The 24714-nt window shown below is 46.5% G+C and overlaps 2 protein-coding genes across 8 annotated transcripts in view; one reads left to right on the forward strand and one right to left on the reverse strand.

Annotated features, from left to right (window-relative positions):
- Positions 1–3802, forward strand: part of KDM1A (lysine demethylase 1A) — a 54230-nt gene extending 50428 nt beyond the window's left edge. For all 4 annotated transcript variants that reach the window (XM_033115976.1, XM_033115977.1, XM_033115979.1 and 1 more), the window contains 3 exons: positions 1658–1785; positions 2393–2539; positions 3311–3802. In XM_033115976.1, coding sequence (XP_032971867.1) covers positions 1658–1785; positions 2393–2539; positions 3311–3496 — 461 coding nt within the window. In that variant the 3' untranslated portion in view covers positions 3497–3802. The remainder of the gene's footprint in view (positions 1–1657; positions 1786–2392; positions 2540–3310) is intronic.
- A 1252-nt stretch (positions 3803–5054) lies between these two features.
- Positions 5055–24714, reverse strand: part of LUZP1 (leucine zipper protein 1) — an 80864-nt gene continuing 61204 nt past the window's right edge. For all 4 annotated transcript variants that reach the window (XM_033115973.1, XM_033115972.1, XM_033115975.1 and 1 more), the window contains exons 3-4: positions 10548–13726; positions 5055–8992 (exon numbers count right to left, since the gene is read on the reverse strand). In XM_033115973.1, coding sequence (XP_032971864.1) covers positions 8846–8992; positions 10548–13607 — 3207 coding nt within the window. In that variant the 5' untranslated portion in view covers positions 13608–13726 and the 3' untranslated portion in view covers positions 5055–8845. The remainder of the gene's footprint in view (positions 8993–10547; positions 13727–24714) is intronic.

The raw sequence follows: 24714 nt of genomic DNA on the forward strand, positions 1-24714 counted from the left end.
TCTTTTTCATATCCTTATAGGAATAGAGAATAGAGACTATTCTGGTTTTTCTCAAATATATGTCTTGATTTTTTCATTAACAGACAATTCCTGGAATCCCTGATAGGTGCTGGGGATATGGAAGGAAAGAAAAAACACCTGCCTTCAAGGAGGTTACAGCTAACTTGGGGGGGTACAGTGAGGAGGTAGCGGTCTCAGAACAGGGCAGTAAGTGGGGTGAAAGCCCAGGACCGTGCGAAGCAAACATCAAGGGAAGAATCCAGCAGCCGGGAGGGACGAGCCCAGGGAGGCGTCCTGCGAAGGGGGACTTGTACTCCTCGTTCTTGGACTTTTGTGTCTGACTTACCCCTGAACCTTTGGTCACTTCCGTGAAAATGTATTTATCAAACTCCTACCTCCTATTGTACTTTCTTCTGTGATTGCATTGCTCTTGGTCCTGTACAGAGGCTTTTCAAAAGTGTATTTAGAGCCTACCTCATTCCAGGAAAAGGATGTAAGACACTGCACTGTGCAGCCGTGTCCAGGCCCATGGCCTTGACGTGCAGACACGTAGTCAGCCAGTCGGACGCCCACCCTCCCTGCGCTCTCTATCCCTGATACGGAAACATCCTTCACAGGGCCAGGGCCACCGACCGCATGGAGCAGGCGCTTTGTTCCCTGAGCACCTTGCTCTTGACAGCAGCTGAGTGCTGTTTCCCTTTCCCCATCCAGGCTTCGGGGCCTGTCATTGCCGGCCTGTCACTCTCAGACCTATTTTCTTTTTTTCTACCGCCCGCCTCCCAGTCCGAGCCACTCCTTTCACCTGCTGAGTGGGCAGCAGCCACCACCTGCTAGCCCTGCTTCTGTCTTTGGGTGCTTTCCCTTGTGACCAGTAGGCAAGCCCACATGATCTAGCCCCTCTCTGCTTCTTCGGCTTCCTCATTACCCCTCAGCCCGTCCCCACGCCCTGGGCTCCCGTCATCCGTGCCTGCTCTCCTAGAAGCCTGGAACGCCATGCTGTGCTCCGCTGCGGGGCTTCTGCATGTGCTGTTGCCTGGGCCTGGGCACTTTTCTCTTCCTTCCCAACATGGCACATTCTACCCAGCTGTCCACTGACCTGTGTCACTCTTGCACAGAGGACTTCCAGGCGCACAGACCTCCACTGCCTCAGATAATTAAGTCCCTGTACGCTTTTCTCTGTATCCTGTTTGTCTCCCTAGCTTCTGTCATAGTTCATAATCACGTATCTGTGATTACCTGTCAATCTATGAAACATATCGTCTAGTTTATAGCTTTTATAGCCCCAGCACCTAGCACTGTGCCAATCACATAAGCCTGTTGCATAAATATTCACCAAGTGTCTGGGGAAAGGTGATGTGCTTGGAGGCGCTGGTCATAGAGCTGACTACAGTGTCAGCACTAAGAATTCTTTGCCTGAGTATAGGGATACTTGGGAGTTTTCTTTCATTAACAAGGTCTGAGATTGTATCTTCAGGACTTCCGTATTCTGCAGTCGTAAGCAGAAGGGCACTCAGCGGGCACGAGTCACACTTCATTCACTCTAGTTTGCCAGCTCCCTTACCTACTGGTCATGAGAATAATGTGGGTGGGGCCTGTTAGGAAGGTTCTTGAGAAAAGTCTGTAGGGAACCCTAGCACTGTCCTTTCTGTTCCCCCAGCTCCAATACTGCTGGCACTCGTAGCAGGAGAAGCTGCTGGCATTATGGAAAACATAAGTGACGATGTGATTGTTGGCCGATGCCTGGCCATTCTCAAAGGGATTTTTGGTAGCAGTGCAGTGCCCCAGGTAAGCAGGTGGGTGGGTGTGGGCGGGGATCTGGGTTCAGATTAAATAGCACAGGAGTTTCAGCTACAATTGAGAAGTCTGCTGGGTTTACATGAAGCCTCATGTTTGGAGTTCATGCCTAAGTGGGATTCGGAAAAGCCCCTAGTACGTGGGCTGAGGGATTGAGAAGGCTATTTGCTGCATCTGTCTGCTTGTTTTGTCTGTCGTTTCTGCTCGTGGAATTCTAGCACCCCCTGCCTTTAGAGAAAGTGGCCAAACTCCCCAGGGAAGTCTTACGAAAATCTCTTGGGGCTTTTCTCTATAGGCCCATTGAAACACATTTGGGCCCTCAGGATTGTTTTGAGAGGAGGCATATTAATGCTTCATGTGAGTTTGTAAAAGGGAATTGAGGTCGAGTCCTGGAAAGACCTCTGGCTTCATAGTCAAGAAGGCATTTGGCGTTATGGTGTATGTTAGAGCCGCAGCCTTCATCATTGGGCCAACACTCATGTCTGTTGCCTCTTTCTCTCTCTTGTATCCCCACTCACCACAGCTTTTCCACCTTTCAGAGATGACTGGCTTGTCCTTGGTATCCGGTAATAACTTTTGTTCATGACTTTTTCCTTAGCCCAAGGAAACTGTGGTGTCTCGCTGGCGTGCTGATCCCTGGGCCCGGGGCTCCTATTCCTACGTAGCCGCAGGATCGTCTGGAAATGACTATGATTTAATGGCTCAGCCAATCACTCCCGGCCCCTCAATTCCAGGTGCCCCACAGGTGAGAAACTGGCAAACTGTACCTGTGCTTGTTTGGAAAACACCAGTATTTCAGAATCTCGGTAAAAAGGATGCCACTGATTTTTTAAAATTTTAGTCATTCTGTCCTTGGACCTTTTAGATAATCCAAAGCAGAGGAAAGGGGAGGAGTAGTAGCATCTGTCAGATTTCTCACATTTTCGCTTTGTAAATCTAGGCAGTCTGTGTTCAGAGTGAAAGAGTCCAGAGTATAAACCAGTGAATAACTCTTTCCTTATTCAGATTTTTGACCCTATAAAACAAAGCCAGAACATTTTTAATGTTCCTCCCATTTGGATACTGCTCCTAGGATTGTTGTAGGGTCCCAGTCACTAGGGGAATCGAGGGCATGCCCGAGAAATAACCTTGAGTCCTTCTCTAGACGATGCCGGACCCTGCTCCAGTAAAGTGTTCTCAGGACCCTGTGGTAAGGCCTGCTCTGAGCTGAGCAGCGAAAGCCTTCCTGAGAACAAATGCTGTATCCTCTGGTTCAGAGTGGTCAAGGAGCCCCCCCAGTAGGTACTGCATGAGGCAGAGGAAGCTTTAGAACTGGGTATCCCCGAGTTAAACATGAACAAGAAAAGGTGCAGTTAAGCCTTACTCCAGAACCAAGGCCAGGCTGAGTTTTATTGTCCCCTTTCTACTTCTGTCAGTTCTGGGAAAATGCCTGCTAAGGGACATTTTCAAACACAAGAAAGAGTAAAGGGATGTTTTGCAACCTGCTAATTTTCTGTTAATTTTTTTCCTGAAATAGCCAATTCCACGACTCTTCTTTGCTGGAGAACATACAATCCGTAACTACCCAGCCACAGTCCATGGTGCTCTGCTGAGTGGGCTTCGAGAAGCAGGAAGGATTGCAGACCAGTTCTTGGGAGCCATGTACACCCTGCCTCGCCAGGCCACCCCAGGCGTCCCTGCGCAGCAGTCCCCAAGCATCTGAGCCTGATGCCTGTAAGGGAAGAAGCTCACGTATGTGTCTTCTGCTGCGTAAGCAAAGTTCTAGCAATACTAGATTCCTGAGGAACTGGCCCTGGCGTCTGGCTCCCGATCCGCTGCTGGAGCTCACCATCGGCAGGTGGCCGACAGAGGTCACCTCCTTCGAGTGACTGAGCTAGGGAGGCACTTGTCCATTAGTGGGAAGTCTGTGTTCTTCATAAGGTGGGGGGAAGTGCCGTGGGAGAGCACCCAAGTCTCGGTGTGTGGTGGTTTTTTTATATTTTGAGAATAAAACTTCATATAAAAGTAATCCTATCTTTTTTTGTTTTCCCTTAGGGTTAGAGTTATATATGTTTACCTAAGGAGAGTGTTATATAAAGGAGAAAAATGGTTTGGTCAGGCAGGTCAGAAGATAGGATTGAGGGGGTCCTATAGAAGCAATGGGCTTCCTGGTCTGTGGGGTGAGTGTGCCAAAGGCGAGAAGCTATAGGTCACGCACATGGATATTGGAAACTTTGAATGAATTTTCAAGCGAAAACACAGACACTGTTTGGGTTAGGCCTCTCTCCTGTGGGTCATCTGGCTTTATCTCCAGACTCCCTGCAGGGACGTGTGCTAACTGCATTTCTGTCCAAGGTATTTATTGGTGTAAGTTGGGGCCAGTCTCCCTAAGGAGCAGATCGGGGCTGTAGGTGACTTCACTGGTGTGGGTGCATTTCCTGTTGCTGCTGTAACACGAGCACAGCTCTGAGCAGGATTTCAGTTCCGTGCCTTTTACAGCTTCTAGTGGCTGACTATATCCTTGGCTTGTGGTCCCTTCCTCCACCTTAGAAGCACAATGGTCCAACCTGTTTCCCTCATCACCTTGTGTTCTAGCTAGATCTTCCTCAATCTCCCTTTCACAAGGGCACTTGTGATTTCACTTAAGGCTCACCCAGGTCACCTCCCCCATCTCAAAATACTTAATCACATCTGCAAAGTCCCTTTTGCAACGTAAGGTAAAAACTTGTAGGTAACAGTATACTTATTCCTTCCCAAGGGCTCTTAACAGACTATGTTACTACATGTATGTAATCTGCTTCTGGAAATCAGAGTTTACGTGTGTGTAGTCAGTTCTTCCCTAAATGAGGTTTTATTCTCAGTTAAGATTTAAGAGACACTATGTTGGCGGTCTGGCTGGAAGATGAAGACGGAGGGCGCTTTTCCCCCGGGCTTGGAATGAGTGACAGCAATGGGGAAATGTGCACAGCAGGGTCGGGGCAGGTGGTGTAACTGACGGGAAGGTGAGAACAGCGTGCAGTGGGAAGCGTGTGGACTTTGGAGCCTCACTCGGCCATTAATATCGTTACCTCAGGGCTTAAGGTGTCTGATCCAGTGGTAAGTGCTTTTAAGTTACTGCTTTTTAAATAAATGGCATAGGCACCTTGAGACAGATTGTTTGTTTCGTGTGAGGACAAGCCTGGAAATAAAATGTAGCAATGAAATAGCTGCTACATGACTAACTCCAGGTCAGTTCAGGGCATGTCCTTTCCTAAGCCTCAGCTACGGATGTTTCCAGTCCTTACAATGAAATATACTAGCTGCACCAACGCATGGGAAAGAAAACAGTTGTATGCAGAGATGACATCAACAAAAATGGCACCACTGACTCAGTCACACACAGAGCACATGGAAACGAGGGAGCTTTATTGGTTACATACTGTGCTGCAGAGCCGACAGACAGCATTGGAGCCAGAGGATACATGCAGACAGGCAGCTTCCACTATACACATGCACCCAAGGAGCCCTGAGTCACTGCTCCTGGCTCTGCCCTGGTTTCCATCGACAGGGTCCGGCCTCCTTGGTCCCATGCTTGGAGCAGGAATGTGGGAGAAGCTGCTGCCCCGAGACTCGAAGGGGCAGGGGTGAGACCCAAACACTTGCCTAAGCAAGTACGTGTGCTGACCGACATACTGACACCCCTTCGCAAAGGGGCCTAAAATGCAGTACAGTTTATTTGAGGGCTACTTCCCTAGCCCTCCCAATCTCTAAAATACAAAAAAATAGACTTTATTCTCTTAAAAATACATTCCATTCAGTACATGTTCTGAGCTGTGAAGCAGCAGGAAAATAGGGCCCCTTTCCTATGATCTTGGTTGTGAGGCTTTGAGGCGAACCCTGTTCCCCACTCGGGGTATTTAAAAGATAATCCCTAAAAGCAGCTCTTCCAAAGCAGTCTTGAACACCAGCAAAGGCAGCTGGGGACTGCAGGCTGGGTCCTTAGTCCTTCACTGGGAAGTGGCAGCACTTGGCACTAACCCACTCAATGTAAAGACCTAAAACTACCCCAGGATGACAACCCCAAGATCACTACAGACTCTCCCACACCCCATGAGAGGGACTTATGTGCAAGCTTGCCTGTGGCCAAGGCTGGATCAGAGTCCTCGGCCGGCCCCACTGCAAATCCCTTTAACCCACACTAGACCTGCCGCTCAAGAGCAAAAACAGCCACGGCTTCCTTTTGCTCCCCACCCCTGCAGCTTTCTCTGGCGGTTTTTAGTATCAGAGTGGCAAGAGACAGGCGACAGCAGTTGGAGGCGGCCAGCTCCCGGCGTTTAGCCAGCTCTACTTCCTCCAACCAACTCTGGAGTGTTATGTTCCCCGTTCCCACTAGGAACTTCTCACAACCACACACCTGCCAGTAAGACTGAGTTAGAACCAAGCTGCAGGAGAGGCTTGTCATAAAAGTGGGTTTATTGGCTGGGACGGAATATTTGGCTTGATTGGACAACTCTTCAACTACCAGCTCTCCCCTTTATCTGGAGGCCTTTGCCTAGGTCCAGAAGCTCACACCCAGTTTCCTTTTCAGAAACGTGCCTTCCAACTTTGGAATCTGAGAGCCAGCCTTCCTTGCCAGCCATTGGAAGCCCAAGGGAGCTGAGCCTCCAGCCTTCACTGGCTATTACGATTGTTGTTTTCTGCAATACTGATGACTTTTTTTTTAATCTATTTTACAGCGGTTCTAGAAAGTGTGCAGATGAAAGAAAATATTTATCCTGAAGTAACTGTTACAATCACACCCTATTGCACTCAGATTTTAAGGTAGCCCCAGCAAGAGGGCACCACAGCTGTCCCTCTTCCATAGAGCATTTGGGGTAGTGGCAGATGTTGGTTCTGCTGAGATGTGGAAAGATCCAGACTTTGGCACCAGGAGCTACAGCACCAGAATCCAGGGCTCCAACGCCCAAAGACGAGAAATGATTGGCGAGGTTTTTGTAGGCATGGCTTGGCGCCCTTCTGTTTCCACCAGCAGAGACGAGCCACAGACTCAGTCTCCCACACTCTCAGTTGACCACCACAGAGGTCAGTTTCTTTTCTGCTCTCAGGTTTGCCAAGCAGGGAACAATGGCAGGGAGGCTGGAAATGAGAGGTTGCGGCCGTGAGCAAGCTAGTTTCTGGCCAGTGACCCAGAAGCAGCAGGAAGAGATTTTGAAAACAGCATCTGAAATTGAACATCTGAGGCAGCAATGTGAAGGGAAGGCGAGCCCATGACAATGCCCTTAGATTGGCAAAACTCCTGAAAGTGGAACTACGTCCCTGAAGGTAAGGTAGGTGCTCCCCGAGCCTCCAGAGGTGCCACGTCTGATGCAGACGAGGGCAGAATGGGCGCCGGTTCCCACACTGAGGGGGGCAGCCAAGACGACTCGGCATGGGAACAGGAGACACACCAACCTGGGTTACGGAAAGCACCTGGCCTGGAAGCCAGGAGGTACTGTGCGGCATCGGGCAAGGTTGGTGCCAGAAACAGCCGCGGAGAGCATCTAGTCTCACCCCCCCACTTTACAGGCTGGTAAAATGAGGCCCAGGGAGTATCTCGGAGCTCAGCCTCATGACACGATAATGTGTGGAAAACTGGAAAGAATAAGAGTTCAGAAAAGCAATCAAAAGCAGTGGAAGGGAAGAGTCTTAGAATGCCAAACTGAGGACCCTCAGAAACCATTTCAAAGAACTCATTTTACAGATAGGGAAACTGAAGCCCCAAGGGGACAATTATTTCCTCAAGGTCACACAGAATGTACAGAGCCATGAAGAAAATCCAGCTTTCCTGACTCCTAGTCTAACGCTCTCTTTCACTATGAAGGAACAGTGTCTGCTTCATAAAGGTAGCCTTTGAAAGGGGATCCCTTCTTTAAACTAAGAAAATGCTACAGGAAAAGCAGTGTCAAGGACACATGGTTTTTAACTTCCCCATGTGAATGGTATATGAAAACTAATCAGTTTTTATTTATGTGGCTTCCTGAAAAGTTCGCTGCGTTTTGAATTGTATAAACCTGTGGCCTCTCATGGGTGTGTGTTGCCTTTCCTCCCATGAAGTCGTCACGACGGTTGGTTTGCACAAATCATGGACCCACTCCTGCAGGAATGATCAGCTTGGTAAAGTGCGATACCCCCTCGGTGGGGGTGAAGGAGGAGGAACAGAGTCCATGCCTTTCGTGGAGCTATTGCTTTGTGGAGTTGAGTAAAGGGGAGTCGCTTCTGCTGCCCCTTTCCCCCTTGCTGGGCGCTTCCCAGAAGGCAGAGTAGGCTGGGTCAGGCCCTGTTTAGTCCGGGAGTGTTCCGATGGTGCAAACGACGTCAGCCTGCAGTCCCCAGCCACAAGAGAGGAGTAGGCAAGGCCAGCAGCATTACTGGTGCCCAGGGAAGGAGGAGCATGAGGCTTGTGCACTGCCAGGTGCCTTTGGAGGTGAGCAGAGAGCTGGGCGTGGGGGAGGGAGGGTGTCATTCCAACAGGTGGGTACCCGTGTGCTCTGCCCCCAGAGAACTGGTCAGCAAGGGGGTCGGTCAGAGAAGCTTCAGCCTACAGGGCAGTCCCACAGCCCGAGAGGCAGCAGACCTCCTGTAAGTCTGAGGAACCAACGGGGAAAGGAAAGGAAGCCCCCTCCGTGGAGCTGATGGCTGGTAAGTCGTGTGCAGGTACTTGGGCCCCGAGGACAGACGAAGTGGCCTGGATGTGGAGAGGAGACTAAGAAATCAGAACGTTAACCACACAGTGGGGCTGCTGTTGTGTGGTGGGTCTAGAAGGAGTTTCTATAGCATTCCCCATTTGGGAGCCAGAGTGGCCCATCCTACCTGGGGCACAGGGACAAGGAGGGAGGACTCATGCATCAATCAGGGAAGGCCGGGCCTGGGTGACTGTCCAGCTAGTCATTACTGATCCCCTCTGGCCAACTGGCACAATGACCTGAGCCCCAGCCTGGCTCTGCCGGTCCCAGCCAAGGCCTGCTGTCGAGCTTGGTTCACTGGCCTTGAATCCTTCGCAGGGCTCCCGCGAAGGTGGAAGAGCCGAGGAGACAGAAGACCTCACCCCGCTGGCTCAGTTTTCCTCGGCGCAGGGCCTGCTGGGCCGTAACCGGTCCTCGGGCCGCACTCGCCCCAGCTCTGACAGCCCCTGCTTTGCGGGCAGTTCCAGGGCATTGTGCAGTCGCCTGTGGACACTGAGTGTGCAGTCGTCGCCTTCCTCCTGTGCCAGTAAATGACAAAAGTGAGCTGTGGAGCACAATATCGTGAGTATGAAGCCTCCCCCTCCCTCCCTCCCGCAAGGTGCTTTCCAGCCTGGCCGGGGGGTCGAGAGCACAGACCACAGCGGAACTGCGAAGACAGGCTCAGAGCTGGGCACAGGCCCACAGGAAACTTCCTTAAAACCCCAATTCAACTACAAACTACCAGCTGCTGGGCACTCCTAGGGGAGACAGGGACGCACAACGAACGGGGTCCCTGTAGAGTACAGGGCCAGGAGCGGGGGTACGGGGGGGGTCCCCTAAGCAGGAGCCAGCGGTCCGAGTCCTGCACGTGCAGCTGCAGGCGTCCCAAGGGCAGAGCCACTTCCTCGTGGGAGGCAGGCAGTTGCGGAAACAAGCAGGACAGCTCCCGTGCCTTCCCTTTCGTATCCCATTCCTGCACCTCGTCCTCTGACATCCAAAGCTTCGGGAGCTAAACACCCATCTTTCTCTCCACTGCTCTACCAGACGTCTGACGTCTGCCTTCTGCCTTTTTGATGTTTGCTTTGGTCCTCCCAAGCAAATGCAGATCAAGGAACACAGTATGAGAGAAAGGCTGGCGGGGATTTAAAGTGGATTTAAAGACGGGAATCCTGGATTCAAATCTTGGCTCTTCCAGCAATTCACTTGGGTGGCCTTAGGTAAGGCACTTCCTGTCTCTGACCTTCAGTTTCTACAGCGAAAAAAATGGGAATACCTGCCCCCAGGGCTGCTGGAGAGGCTGCAGGAAGTAAGTGGGTGGGGAAGTGCTTTGCTAGGTGTTAAGTACCCTGTAAAGATGTACAGGGCTCTTCAGCTTTAAAAGAAGGGAATGCTGTCTAGATCCAAAATGTCTCGTCACCACAGGCCCCACATCTAAAAGATACTCCCAGGAGCTTCCCCTTCCGATGACCTTCAAATAAGGACAGGGCTCTGGATTTACCTGTCGTGTAATGAGCCCCTCAGAACCAGCCCTGCCCTCGGGCTGACAGAATGGGCGTGACGGGGGTCTGGGGCAAAAGAAGTGAGGCTCAGGCAGAAGGCCCATAAAGCCGGCATGCGCCTGGCTCTCCTCCTCCCCTACGTGCCCCACGTGCCTGCAGCTGGCGAGGGATGTGCTGTGTGAACTGAGGCAGCCAAGGACTCATTTCCCGGCTCCCATCTCTGCTCCACGGAAGGACACCCGGCTTCCTCCTTTCACCCCGAGCTCCCAGCAGCTGCAGCTGCCCTGGTGCTTCTAGCTGCTGCTCCGGCCAACCAGGAGAACGGAGGCCTTTCTGTGTGGCCTTCACATGGGAAGACAAACGAGGGAAAGGACTTGGGCAACACAGGCTGCTCTCTACTAAATACCTTCTTCAAAGTACTTTATTCTCCTTTAAGGGAACCTCACCTTGTTTCCCCCCCGTTCTCTGAACTGCCCAGTGTCTCCCATTCCCGCCGCTTCCATAACCTTGTGTCACTCAGGCCAGGGCAGCGGGCACAGAGGAGAAAGGTCTGGCCAGCGGAAGGGCGAGTGCGAGGGAACAAAGTGGGACTTACCATGCCTGCCGAGTGGTTCCAGGCTGCGGCCGGGACAGCGTCTCCTCCGCGATTCCGACGAGCGAGCAGCTCAGATACCGTGAGGCTACTTTGGGTCCTTCTGGAGGGGAGCTCGGGGGCGTCCCCTGCGTCTCCCACCCTTCGAGCACCCTGCTCAGAGAGGTGTGGCCTGGGTTGCTCGAGGTCTGAGGAGTCTGTGGAAGACCTCTGGGCGGAGGCGCTGGAAGATTCCACACTTTTCCCTATTCGAGTGGAAGGACCTTCTGAAGAGTTCAGGTCGCGTCTCCTCTTCCAGGCGCTCCGCAGAGTAACATGCCTGGCGTCTGAAGCGCTCCCTTCTGAAGGGGCGCCATGGCTCTTCCAGTTGATTGTCTCCGCGGGGGATGCGTGGTGGTTCCTCTCCACAGGATCCGACGGCTTGATTATGATGCTGCTCCGGGAGACCACTGTTTCAGGCCTGTTCTTCAGGGGCCCCTCGCCCAGTCGCTCCGCTTCTGGGAACTGCAGGGTGATGTCGTGTTTGTGAATGGAGAGCTCAAAGGGGGAGCTGACGTGGTTGCTGACCGATGTGAGCTCGGGGGCCCCAACCTGGATGTTGCTGGTGGACGTGTGCCTCTCCCGCGGGGCCTCGCCCGGGGCGGCCCTCGGGCTGCTGCTGTCCGCGGGGTAGATGGTAATGCTGCTCGTCACCTTGTTGGGCCCTGGGCTGCAGGCCGATGTCTGCTTCTCCGCCGTGGCCTCGGGTCCAGAACCTCCCATGATTTTCTTCACGTCCTTATCAATGATGACAGGTTTGATGACGGCTCTAGATCGCAAGGCCTCTCGGGGGCTGAAGGGCCGCTGGCTTTTCACCGCAGGACCGTGGGCCTCTGGGAACTCCGCAGCAGTGGTGGAGGCTCTGACGGCTTTCACAGATTCATTTTCTGTCCCAACATCTTTATCACCCTCGAACAGGGCAGTTCGGAGGCCCCCTCGAGATGGGGCCTTTTCTCTAGGGTGGGGCTGTTTGGGCTCTGGCTCCGGGGTGATGGTTGTGTTTACCAGCTTGGCGGTCACGAGAGACGCCACGTCCATGTCGTCATCCGAGTCTGGCTTCACTCGGCCACCGGGTCTGATGACTCGGCACCTCAGGGCCTCGTGCTGGCTGTCGTCCATCACGACTGCTGTGGGTTGATCACCTCCTTCCTTACTGGGGGCTGAGAAGCCCTGCAGGATGTTCTCCTGGCTTCTGGAGCTGTACGGATACTTGGACAAAAGTGGAGCCTTGGCATCTAGGGAACTGGTGTCAGCCTCGGAGCCGCCGGCAGCCTTCCTGCCCTTCGAGAGCCCTTCTGAGGAGGGTCTTCGAGATGAGGCCAGAGCTCCAACAGCCTTGGAACTGCCGGCGTCTGCGGCCTGAGTCACTTGGCTCCCATTGCTGGGCCCCTGCCCCCTCTTGCCAAAGAGGGCCTCCGTGGAGGGGTCAGAAGCCTTGTCGCCTCTGCCCACTATGTCACTGGGAACAGGACCAGGGGTGCTATCGCTAAATGTCCGTGTCGTCTTCTCGACTCTTCCCCTCAGCCCGCCCTCAGCACCTGGCTTGGCAGTGCCCTTCCAAACCTTACTGTGCTCCTGAGCAGCTGGGGGGTAACGGCTGAGCACGGACGGCTGCTCCCGGGACCTCTTCCCTTCGCTCTGAGCAGAGCCAGATGCGAATCGGTCTTCAGTTCTCCTCGTCTCCTGAGTCCCAGCCTCTGTACCTGCCCCCGTGTTGGGAGCTCTGGCCGCCCTCCTGTTGGTGAAGCTGGGAGAGGAACCCTGCCTGTTGCTCAGGGAGTAGTTTTCATTGTTGAGAGCAAACTCCCTGTTTCGGTGCCTCTCCCGCTTGTGCTGAGGCGACAGTTCCCGAGATGTGTGCTTGGACACAGTCGCCTCCGTCCCATGGCCTCTGAACTTAGTCCTCTCGGGCCTGCCTTTGCTGGGCAGGAAGGCGTCTTCCCCTTCCACCTCCCCGTTCTCCAGCTCTTTCTGCTTCTTGATTTGTAGCTTTATCTCCTCCAGCTGGCTGGCTAAGAGCTTGTTTTTATTTTGTTCACTTAGGTAATTATCCTGAAGGTCATTATTTTTGGCCCTCATTTTCTTAAGCTCTTCTTCCAGAGATTCAAAATGTTTGATCTGTGTCTTAAGTTTCTCAATCTCTTGGTTAAGGTCTTTGACTTTGTTGTCTTCCTGATTTCGGTTCTTTTCGTTTTCGGACTTGTTTCTTGTTTCATTCTCTACCTGCTTGAGATAGTCCAGAGTGCCCTTCCTTCTGGATTCTTTGGACGGCAGTGCGGACGAGATGCCGTCCTCAATCCGGAGCTCATTCCTTTCCAGGAGATTAGAAGCATTCCTGGTATAATCTCGGTTCATTTTTTTGTTCTGCTCCAGTTTCTGAGTGAGTTCTTTTATTAATTTCTCATTTTCTTTCTCCTTTTCATTCAAGTATTTTCTCTCACTTACAAAGCTCAGAGTTAAGGATTTCAGCTTTTCCAACTCGGACACTAAACTCTGCTCAGTTTTATCTAGGCGGTCCTCAGAAGATTCCAGTTCTTTCACTTTGACCCTGAGCATTTCCAGCTCAGAGGAGATTTTCTTGGTCAGGTTTCTCTCCTCATTCAGGCTCAGACAGAGCTGGGTACAGTCATTCTTACTCCTGCTAAAAGCCTCCTCCAGCTTCTCCAGTTCAGCCATTCGTTTCTGGAGCCGCTCAATCTCCGACTTCAGCTCACGGGTGAGGTTTTCCTCCTCTTCCAGCTTCTCCTTCATCAGCTGGCACAGATCCTCTGCCCTCTTGATTTCCTCGTCTTTGCCTTCGATTCTCAGCACGCGCTGGCGCAGCACTTCGATCTCGGCCAACATGCTCGAGTTGCTGCCTTCCGCCTGAACCACCTTGTCCTGGAGCTCCAGGAGCTCGTCCTCTGCTTTCTGGAGGTTTTTCGTGGCTTCCTCCAACTCGTCAAGGCGGCGGCTTAGACTCTGTAGCTTAAACCGCAGGTGGCGGCTGGAGGCGGCATCCTTGTAGTTTGTAAACTCGGCCATGTCTACTGCCAGCCAGTGTGGGCTCCTAGAGGCATCCAGCTCCCCGTGAGGGCCTGAGAGATGGTTACCTTTCTCTTGGCGCCCACAACCTTCTTTGGCAGCTGGAGACCATTATCCGTCTACGGAAAGAAAGCAGAAAGCATGTCAGACAGCAAATGTAACGTCTGCACTTCAGCTCCCAGCTGTAAAAAGAGCTCCCACATGTAATTCTTGTGCCTGAAACATAGCAAGCACTCCCGTGGTTTGAATGAATGGATTTGAGCAGACCTGCAGGGTACCACTGGTGCTTTATGGCTGATGATGAGCTGCTGTCTAGTTTCATTCTAATGAAGAATGCCCCCAGTGCACATGGCAAAAGGACACAGAGGAATGCCTCATTTCTCATGGCGGGCTGTAAGAAAATCTTTACCACTTGCCACCTGCATAATCTCAGGAAAGTCATTAACCTTTCTATAAATCACTAAGGAAACAGCCTCGGTTTTACTTAGCTGTAAAATGGGGATAATGATACCTACCATCTCTCTCTCTCCAGTACTATTCTGAGATAATGCATGGAAAGCTCTTGGTAACAAGGCAGTAAACAACCCTAAGATTAGTAAGAACTGTAGGGGAAGAAGTAGACTAGTGACAAAAACTCACCTCATTGACACTGGGAGATAACAGGACCGACCTATCAGGGAAGAAAGGGAGGACTGTATGCCTCAAGAATTTATCATCTTGGGCCTTCACTTAAGTTCAGAGTTCAAGTTTACACGGCTTGAGTGGTCTTGACTTGCTCTCACTGAGAACCTAACCTAAAAACAGTAATATACCTGGGAAGCCTACAAGACGTAAACAAAAATACTCTGGAAAGACAGAGTCCCCCTACTGAGTTCCTGTTGCACCTGAGTTTACAATTCCAAATCACGAAACACATACATAAGGACCAATCTTTTACTATGACTGAATAAAGGAGGTTTACACCAGTAAGAACCCATGTATGACAGGCTAGAGACCACAAATTAAGTACATTCCAGTATTTAAAGTCATAAAAGAAGGAATCAAAAACGAGACAATAACAAGATACTATCAACAAAGATCAGACAACTTTTTAAAGTAACCAATAGAATTGCTGGAAGTGGAAGGAAAATAGCAAATAGATGCAAATGAGGACGTAGTGGTTGGGAAGATACCAAGTTACAAAGAGCAGCAGCACTGAAGACTGAAAGGTGAAAGCAAGGTGAACGGAAAAATAAAAGCGGTCCAAAAGGAAGGAACAGATGAATGGGGAGAGGTAATATTTGAAGAGCTACTAGCTGAGAATTTTCAAGGATTGATAAAAGATATGGAATGAAAATCCAGGGAGCGAAGTCCCAACCAAAATTCAATCTGCACCTAGATAAGAACATACAAAAGGAAAATAAAAACCTAAATGTTGATTAACAGACCCTCACTAAAAGAACTATTTAGAAGACACAACCTGATCATTTAAGGCAGGCATGAGATGCAAGAAGGCACGGTAAGCAAAGAAACTAACGCAAACAAACACTGAGTCAGTTAAATAGTAAGTGCTAATTGGGGGAGGGGCAGGATAAAACTAAAGTGGAACTATTAATAGAAACACTGGACAATCACATGTTAAGTCAGAGACAGAAATCAGAATTCAAGTAAAACATATTCTTTGGGAAGAGAACAGTTATTGTAATTAACTTTAGATCTTAGTAAGAATAGATACTAATCATGTATCTGATAAGGCATTAATAAGTAGAATATATAACAAACTCCTTTTAAAACGTTAATTAAAAACAAAAAATAATCTGATTTAAAAATAAGCAAAGGACTGGAATAAAAATTTCTCCAAAGATGACATCCAAATGGCAGCAGGTACATGAAAAGATGCTCCACACCACCACTAATCATTAGGGAAAGGCAAATAAGTGTTGGTGAGGATGTGGAAAAACTGGAACCCTGGTGCACTGTTGGTGGGAAAATAAAATGGTACAGCTACTATGGAAAACTATGGCAGCTCCTCAAAGCATTAAAAATAGAATTACCATGGGATTTAGCAATTCCACTTCTGGGTATTTATCCGAAAGACTTAAAAGCAGGATCTCGGCGAGATCTGCACAACTTATGTTCATAACAGCACTATTCAAAACAGTCAGAAGTGGAACCCAAGTGTCCATCAATGGGTGAATGGATACACAAAATGTGATATATACACATACGTACAATGAAATACTGTCTTAAAAAGGAAGGAAATTCTGACATATGCTGCAACATGGATGCACCTTTAGGACACTGCTAAAGTGACATGATCCAGTCACAAAAGACATACTGTGTGATTTCACTTACATGACGTGTCTAGAGTAGTCAAACTCATAGAAACAAAGTAGAATGGTGGTTGCTGGAGGAAAAGGAAATGGGCGTCGTCGTTTAACAGGAATAGAGTTTCAGTTCTGCAAGGTAAATGTTCCAGGGATTGGTTGCACAATGTGAATATACACTTAACACTACTGAATCGTACACTTAAAAATGGTTAAGATAATACATTTTATGTTGTGCATTTTTTACAATAAAAAATAACCAAAAAATAATAATTTAAGGCAGGGAAGAAGTAAAAAGCATAGAGAGGGCAGGCAAACTTCCACCATGTAAGCAGCTTAGAAGTCATCCCTTTGTCCTTACAAGTGAAAACCTGAAAAAACTGAAATCACCAAGTCTTTTTAGATCCATGAGAGAACTGAGGTCACAGAGAAAACTGTTCCCCCCAGCCCAAATTCGACAAGTGGATATAGAAAAATAACAATTTACCACTAAAAATATTTTGATGTGCTAAGAAAGGAGAGAAAATGCAACCATACAAAATGCTCAATTAAAGCCACAAAGGGCGAAAAAAGAGTAGATGATGAAAATAGGAACAAAAAACAAGGGCAACAAAACAGTATAATAACAAGTATGGTAAATATTAATCCAACTATATAATCACTTTAAACATCAATAGTCTAAATATACCAATGAAAAGACAGAGATTGTCAGAATGGATCAAAATCAAAACCCAACTATATGTTGTCTGCAAACCCCATTTTAAATTTTAATAAGAAACATATAGATTACAAAGTAAAGGAATAGAGAAAGTTGTACCATGTTAACACTAATCAAAAGAAAGCTGGAATAGTTCCATTAATTTCAGCTCCATTAAATTCAGCAAACTTCAGAGCAAGGGAAGTTATCCAGGGTAAAGAGGGGCATTACGTAATGATAAAGGGATCACTTCTCCAAGAAGACGTAACAGTCCTTATTATGTATGTGTCTTACAACAGAGCATCAAAATACACGAGGCAGAAACTGACAGAACTGCAAGGACAAACACGTGAATCCACTAGTACAGCTGGAGAGTTCCATACCCCTCTATCATAAATGGACACAGCTAGCAGGCAGAAAATCAGTCAGGATATATTGATGGTGAAAACCACCATCAATCAATCTATATAATGGAAACGTACAGAATAAACAACAGCAGAATACACATTCTTGTCAAGTTCACATGGAATAGTCACCAAGATAGACCACATTCTAGGCCATAAAACACATTATATGCTCTCAGACCACAATGAAATTAAACTAGAAATCAATACCAGAAAAATAGCTGGGATATCCCCAAATACATGGAGATTAAACAACACACTTTTAAATTACACATGGGTCAAAAAAGAAATCTCAAGAAAGTTTTAAAAATATTTTTGCACTGAATGAAAATAAAAATATATACAACCTTATCAAAATTCGCGGGGTATAGCAAAAGCAATGTTTATTAGAGTTAAATTTATAGCACTGAACGCATATATTAGAAAAGAATAAGTATCTACAATCACTAATCTAAACTCCGTCTTAGGCAACCAGGAAAATGAGCAAATTAAAACCAAAGAAAACTGGAGAAAAGTAATAAAATTAGAGCAGAAATCAATGAAATTGAAAACAGAAAATCAATACAGAAAAATGAATGAAACCGAAAGCTAGTTCTTTGTAAAGATCATAACATAAATAAGCTTCTTGCCAGGCTAAGAAAAAGATACACATTATACCAGAAGTGAAAGAGGGGACATCACTACAAATCCCATGGAAATTAAAAGGATAATTTTAAAAAATATTATAAACAACTCTGTCTCCACAAATTTGATAACCTATTAGATTGGTGCAAAACTAACTGCGTTTTTTGCAATTATCTTAAACCTTTTAAACCGCAATTACTTTTTAAAATTTTTATATTGATTTTATGTTGAAATAATTGTATTTTGGATTTATTAGGTTAAACAAAATACATCATTAAAATTAAATTCATATGTTTCATTTTACTCTTTTTAGTATGGAAAATTTTACTTACTTTTATTTTTTATTTCTTTTTAAACTGCAATTACTTTTGCACCAACCAACAGATTAACCAATTCCTTGAAAGACATAATCTGCCAAAATTTACACAAGAGACAATTTGAATAGGACTATATCTATTAAAGAAATTGAATCAATAATTAATAACCTTCAAAAACAGAAAGCACCAGGTCCACCTAGATGGGTTCACTGGTAACTGTACCAAACATTTAAGGGAAAAATTATACCAATTTTCTACATTTTCTTCCAAAAGTTAAAAGCAGAGGGAATACTTCCTCATTCTATGCCAGCATTACCTTAATACCAAAACCAAAGATATTACAAGAAAACTACAGACCAATATCTTTCATGAACACAGATGTAAAAATATTCAAAAAATATATTAGCAAATCTAATCCAACAACGTATAAAAACAATGTTATCAAGTGGGATATATCCCAGGTATACAAGACTGGTTCAACATTTGAAAATCAATGAAGGTAAAATCCCCATCACATCAACAGGCTGAAGAAGAAAAATCACATGATCATATCAACAGATGCAAAAAGCATCTGACAAAATCCAAGACCCATTCATGATAACTCTCAGCACACTAGGAATAGAGGGGAACTTCCTCAACTTGATAAAGAATAAAGAACATCTACAAAAAAAGTACAGCTAACCAAAACTTTTAATGGTGGGACACTCAAAGCTTTCCCACTAAGATCAAGAACAAGACAACGATGTCCAGTCTTACCACTGCTTCTCAAAATCGTACTAGAAGTCCTACCTAATGCAGTTAAGACAAGAAAAACGTGTATGACTGGGAAAGAAGAAATAAAACTCTTTGTTCACAGATGACATAATTGTCTATGTAGAAAACTCAAATGAATCAACAAAAAGACTCCTGGAGCTAACAAGCAATTATAGCAAGGTTGCAGAATATAAGGTTAACATACAAAAGTCAATCACTTTCCCATACACCAGCAATGAACAAGTGGAATGTGAAATTCAAAACACAATACCATGTACATTAGCACCCCACCCAAAACGAAATACATACCAGTAGGTAGAAATCTAACAAAGTATGTACATGACCTATACAAGGAAAACTATAAAACTGATGAATCAAAGAATAAATGAAATATTCCATGTTCATGGATAGGAAGACTCAATATTTCCAAATGTCAGTTCTTCCCAAAGTGACCTATAGATTCAGTACAATACCAATCAAAGTCCCAGCAAGTTATTTTTTGTGGATATCCACAAATCTTGAGTTTACATGGAAAGGCAAAAGACCCAGAACAGCCAATACAATATTGAAAGAGAAGAACCAAGACGGACTGATGCTGCCCAACTTCAAACTTACTGTGAAGCTACAGTAGTCAAGAAAGTGTCGCACAGGTGAGAGAACAGACAAAGAGATCAATGGAACAGAATTAGAGCCCAGAAATAGACCCATGTAAGTACAGTCTACTGATCTTGGACAAACAAGCAAGGCAATACAATGGAGCTAAGATAGTCCTCATAACAAATAGGCTGGAGCCAATGGACATCCACATGGAAAACCATGAATCTAGACACAAATATTAACTCAAAATGGATCACAGGCCTAAATGTAAAGCCTGGAACTATGAGACACCTAGAAGGTAACAGGAGAAATCCTAGATGACCGTGGGTACAACCATGACCATGTAGATGTAACACCAAGAGCAGGATCCATGAAAGAAATACAGTCGTCCACCCTTTATTCATGGGAAATATATTCCAACACCCTCAGTGCATGCCTGAAACCACAGATAGTACCAAAGCCTATATAGACACTATATTTTTTTCCTATACATACATAACACTGATAAAGTTTAATTTATAAATTAGGCATTTTTCACAGATAAAAGATTTGTTCTTACTGTAGATCTTAGCAACCTCAGCATATTATTATTGTTTTCTTTCCTTATTAAATCGAGAACTTTCACCTTTTCCCTTAAAGGAAGCACTTTACAGCTTAGCTTCTCTTTGGCTTATCTGAATTGCCAGCATCACTACTCTTGTACTTTGGGGCCCTTATTAAGTAAAATAAGGGTGACGTGAACATCAGAACTGTGATACCTCTACAGTGGATCTAATAACTGAGTTAGTTGCTAAGTGACTAATAGGTGGGCAGAGCGTATACAGCCTAGATATGCTCGACAAAGGCACGACTCACGTTCTGAGCAGAACAAGGCTGGACGGCGCAAGATTTCATCACGCCACTCAGAATGGCTCGCAATTTAAAACTTATGAATTGTTTATTTCTGGAATTTTCCATTAAATATTTTTGGACTTGGTTGACCACGGATAACTAAAATCACAGAAAGCAAAACTGAAGATATTGGAGGGGTGGGGACAACTGTAATTGATATGCTGAACTTCATTAAAATTACAAACATGTTCTACAAAAGGCAATGTCAAGAACATGAGAAGATAAGCAACTTGGCTAGGGAAAAAACATTTGCAAAAGACATATTTGGTAAAGGACTGTTCTCCATAAAATACAAAGAACTGTTAAAACTCAACAGTAAGAAAACAAAAAATGGGGCAAAGACCTTAACAGACACAGGTGGCCACTGAATTTAACAACACAAAAGTCAACAAGTGCAACTCTGGATAGAGGTGAAAGCTTTATTAGAATGAGTTCTTGAGAAAATGAGATGAATTAGAGATAAAAATTACGATGAATTTTTGAATTCTGCTTTAAAAAAAAAAAAAAAAACAGCAAATAAGTAGGCAGGCCACTGACAGAATAAGTGGTGCCAAGAGGTGTTTTCTTTTAAGACGGGGAGAAAGGATGTTGGCATACTGATAGTGTATGATCCAGGAAAAAGGGAAAAGCTGACATGTGTAAAAGAGGAGGAAATATGATGGAGCAAAGTTCTTGGGTATAAGAGACAAAATTGGGCTCTGGAGGTAAGTACAAGCAGCAGCGCTGGAGAACACTGGTAGTTCATCTTGGTAACAGCCGGAGGGAGGGGATGTGGACACAGGATGTGGACACAGGTGGGTAGATGGAAAGGTACTGTGTTTCCCCAAAAATAAGACCTAGCCAGACAATCAGCTCTAATGCGTCTTTTGGAGCAAAAACTAATATAAGACCCGGTATCATATCATATCATGTCATATCATATCATATCATATATCAAAGACCCGATCTTATAGACCGGATCTTATATTAATTTTTGCTCCAAAAGACACACTAGAGCTGACTGTCTGACTAGGTCTTATTTTCGGGGAAACATGGTAGACATAATGGCAGGTGTCCAGGAAAGCACTCTTCTGAGAACTTTTTTTTTTGCTTTTTTCACTGATGCAGAAAGCAAGGTCTTCATAAAGTGACAATGTGGGTTTCAGAAATGGTCATCAAGGTGAATAGGAAATATAAAATGACTGCCAGGCAATATGAAGGGCCCCCCTGAAATCCATGGTTAATCGGCAAGGTTGGACTTTTCTATCCAGTCTTGTTCAGCTGACCAGATGAAAGCACAGGGTGGACAGAGCCGAGCTGGACTGAACCAGGACTGGAGCGTTGTGAGTGTAACACAGCAAAAGAGGTGGGAATCTGGGGTGCGTGCAAGGGAACTTCAGCTCATTCAGTAAAGAGAGAGGAGAACATTAAGAACAGTGAAAATGTAACAGGACCGATAAACTAAAGGTACCGGTGAGGACTGAAGGGTAGCTGGAGCCAGGGCACTGGCAGGAATGAGCTAGGAAAACAGGAGATGGTCATCAGAGGGATTTCAGGGAACTGCAGCTACCACGGGGCCGCAGTAATTGCTCCCGTCAGAAACTAAGGTAAGCAGGCGGAGCACAGAGGATTTTTAGGGCCATGAAAAGTCCTCGGTCTGATACTGTAATGGCAGATGCATGTCAGACATTGGTCCAAACCTAACACCAGGAGTGAACCCTAATGTAAACTATGGACTTTGGGCGATTATGAGCTGTGAATGTGGGTTCAAACGAGTGTACCATTTTGGTGGGGGAGGTTCATAATAGAGGAGGCCGTGGAGGGGGTGGGCAGGGAGTACATGGAAAATCTCTGGACCGTCTCCTCAGTTTGGCTGTGAACAGAAAACTACTCTTAAAAAAATGGCCTTAATTAAAAAAATAAAACTTAACAAAACTAAAGTATGGTCATGGGATTGCTGGGAGTTGGGAGGGGACATTAAGAAGGCCACTGGAAGAGAGAAATATCTGAGATGCAAAGGTGTTGCGAGGACCACCGAACTGTAGGCTGAAAACACCACAAATGAACAGAACTAGTGTTGGAAAGAGTGATAATAAACAAGAAGCTAAAATCATTGAGACATTAGGGGCAGTGACCCAGGGGGTCAGTAGATAACAGCAACAGTAAGGGGACCGTAGTGGTGTAGTCTGGCAAGATTGTATTTACAACCAGGGATTAAGGAGGGAGGGAACACGGTTTAAGCCGTAAGAAAAAACAGCCACCATTTGTGAGAGAAAAACGGACTCAACAAGATACCCTAAGAAAACCCAGGGCAAAAGAGAACCTCAAATGGGACTTGAAGTGTCAAATGCCACTTTCCTCCAATTCCAAGGTCCCTTCTTCCATTGGTTACACTTCAAGCCGAGAGCCACCAGATGGAGCCCAAGTTCAACTCTTAACAACACACCAAGGCTTTGGAGGTGTTGGAAACACGGAGCCTCCCTCCCTCGGCCTCTGGGATCCTGCCCCTCCCGGGCTATTTCTTCCTCCAGCACTCGGCTTCCCTGCGTGCATCTTTCTCTGTCCTCTCATCTTTGCTTCTTTTCGTCTCCTCCTCCTTTTCCCAGCCTACAGGCTTCCTCATTCACAAAAACAGAGAGGAAAAGTACCCTAAGTTTACATAATATTAAGACAGAAACCTCTTCCCTTATACCCATCCGCTTATCCTACGTTGAGTGCCGCATACAAAAATATTTCTCTTTGGACTTTTGCCTAGTGGTCCACTGAAAAAACCTTTACCAATTTATACACAGGATGCGGGGGTTGGGGACTAAACTAGTATGGGCCATAAACCAACTTTTAATGAGTAAATACAGAAAGAATCCTCGCTGGCAGAGCAGTTACTGGAAGACAAATGATATATGCTTCTACAGAGGGCTGTAAACGGCTTATCTTCATAAATATGCTAGAAAGCCATTAAATTGTACTCTTTAAAGAGATGAACTTTATGATATATAAATTATATCTCAATAAAGCTTTTTTTTTAAAAAAAAAAAAAAACCCAGCTTACTCGAAACTGAAACATTCCCCTCAACAAATCTTACTTATACTAGTTTATACTTGTTTTCGTAAACCCCTTTTTCAAGAGGGAAATGTTAAACTTTCGTACATCCTCATTACAATTGTAATTACAATTCTGAATTAGTAGAGTCCAGGAATTATATTGCTGTTTTTTTTCATTTGGCTTTCGGTGCCAATTTTACATGTTCTGTTCAAGACTCTTATGAATCAACCAGTACAGCACAAGGAACGAAAAAGCTAAGCCCAGTGAATATACAGCAAACATTCACTGGAAATATAGTTATCTATCCCACATCACTACCCAAAAGCACTGAAACGTCCTTGCTGCCGCAGGATCGAGTCCAAACTCCCAACATGGCATGGACGGTCCTCAAGGCCTGGCCTGCCGTCTCTCCAGCCTCATTTTCACCCCACAGCAGCCCTGACCCTCGGAGACCCACACACTTGCACTCTCTCCCCTCCGGGCCTTTACTAACCTGACTGGGAATTCCTTATTTCTTCAAATCCCACCGTAAACAACACCTCCTCCTGGAAGCTTCTGGAGCGCCTCCTTTCCAAAAGCCCAGGCCAGATCAGGGCCTGCCTTTCCGGCTCCCACTGTCTGCTGTGTTGGTCCCACACAGCGCTCACCGCACTGTATCAAGTTTTATTTGCTCACTTGCTCTCTCCAACATGATTCTTACCATCATAGTCTCAGTACCATCAAGAAGCCCGGCACATAACTAATGCTTGAAATTTGATGAACGAATGGCTGAACGAGCCCCCTACTTACCAAATGGCTGGTTAGCGCTTTGGCACTAACCATTGACAGAAGAAAATAAAAACGATGCCTGTAAGCTACTCGTGGATTACAAAGGACAGGACAACTGGCAAGAGCAGACACAGCCAGCACAGTTATCAGGTCCTGTGGTAACGTCATCGTGATCTCATCCCAAGCCCTGTGCCACCTGCAGCGCCTCAGTCACAGTACTTTTCCCCGTTGGACACTGTTCCTCTAGCTTTCTGGTCTATGCCATAGACATGGGATGGAAATACCACAAATACCACACCACTAGCTCTAGCTATCTAGCTCTCGTTCTGGACCAAGTGTTGGAGAAGAAGCAGAAAATGGTTCTTCCACTCCTTAGAATGGGATTTCAGAGCCAAAACGTAGCTAAGAGATCATTCAGTCCTCTGGTTTTCACGCTGTGCTCAGCAAATCCCCTCAGGGGTCATCTATGGGGGACAGCACGGAGAGAGGCGGCCTGGGCAGGCGGGCCTCTGACATGCACCAAGCAACCGATTTCAGTTCCGTCATATACTGAGCTTCCCCCATAAAACTGGAAAGAAATAGTTCCACTGCTTTTATTTAAAATAAAGTCACCTATTTGGCCCAATCCCTTTATTTTAAAAATGAAGGAACTGAGATTCAGAAGTGAATACTGTGATTTCTCCAGCAACTTAGTCTCCTGACTCTCTATCTAGGAGTCTTCCCGTTGT

The sequence above is a fragment of the Rhinolophus ferrumequinum genome, chromosome 9, assembly GCF_004115265.2.
Source record: "Rhinolophus ferrumequinum isolate MPI-CBG mRhiFer1 chromosome 9, mRhiFer1_v1.p, whole genome shotgun sequence".
NCBI lineage: Eukaryota > Metazoa > Chordata > Mammalia > Chiroptera > Rhinolophidae > Rhinolophus > Rhinolophus ferrumequinum.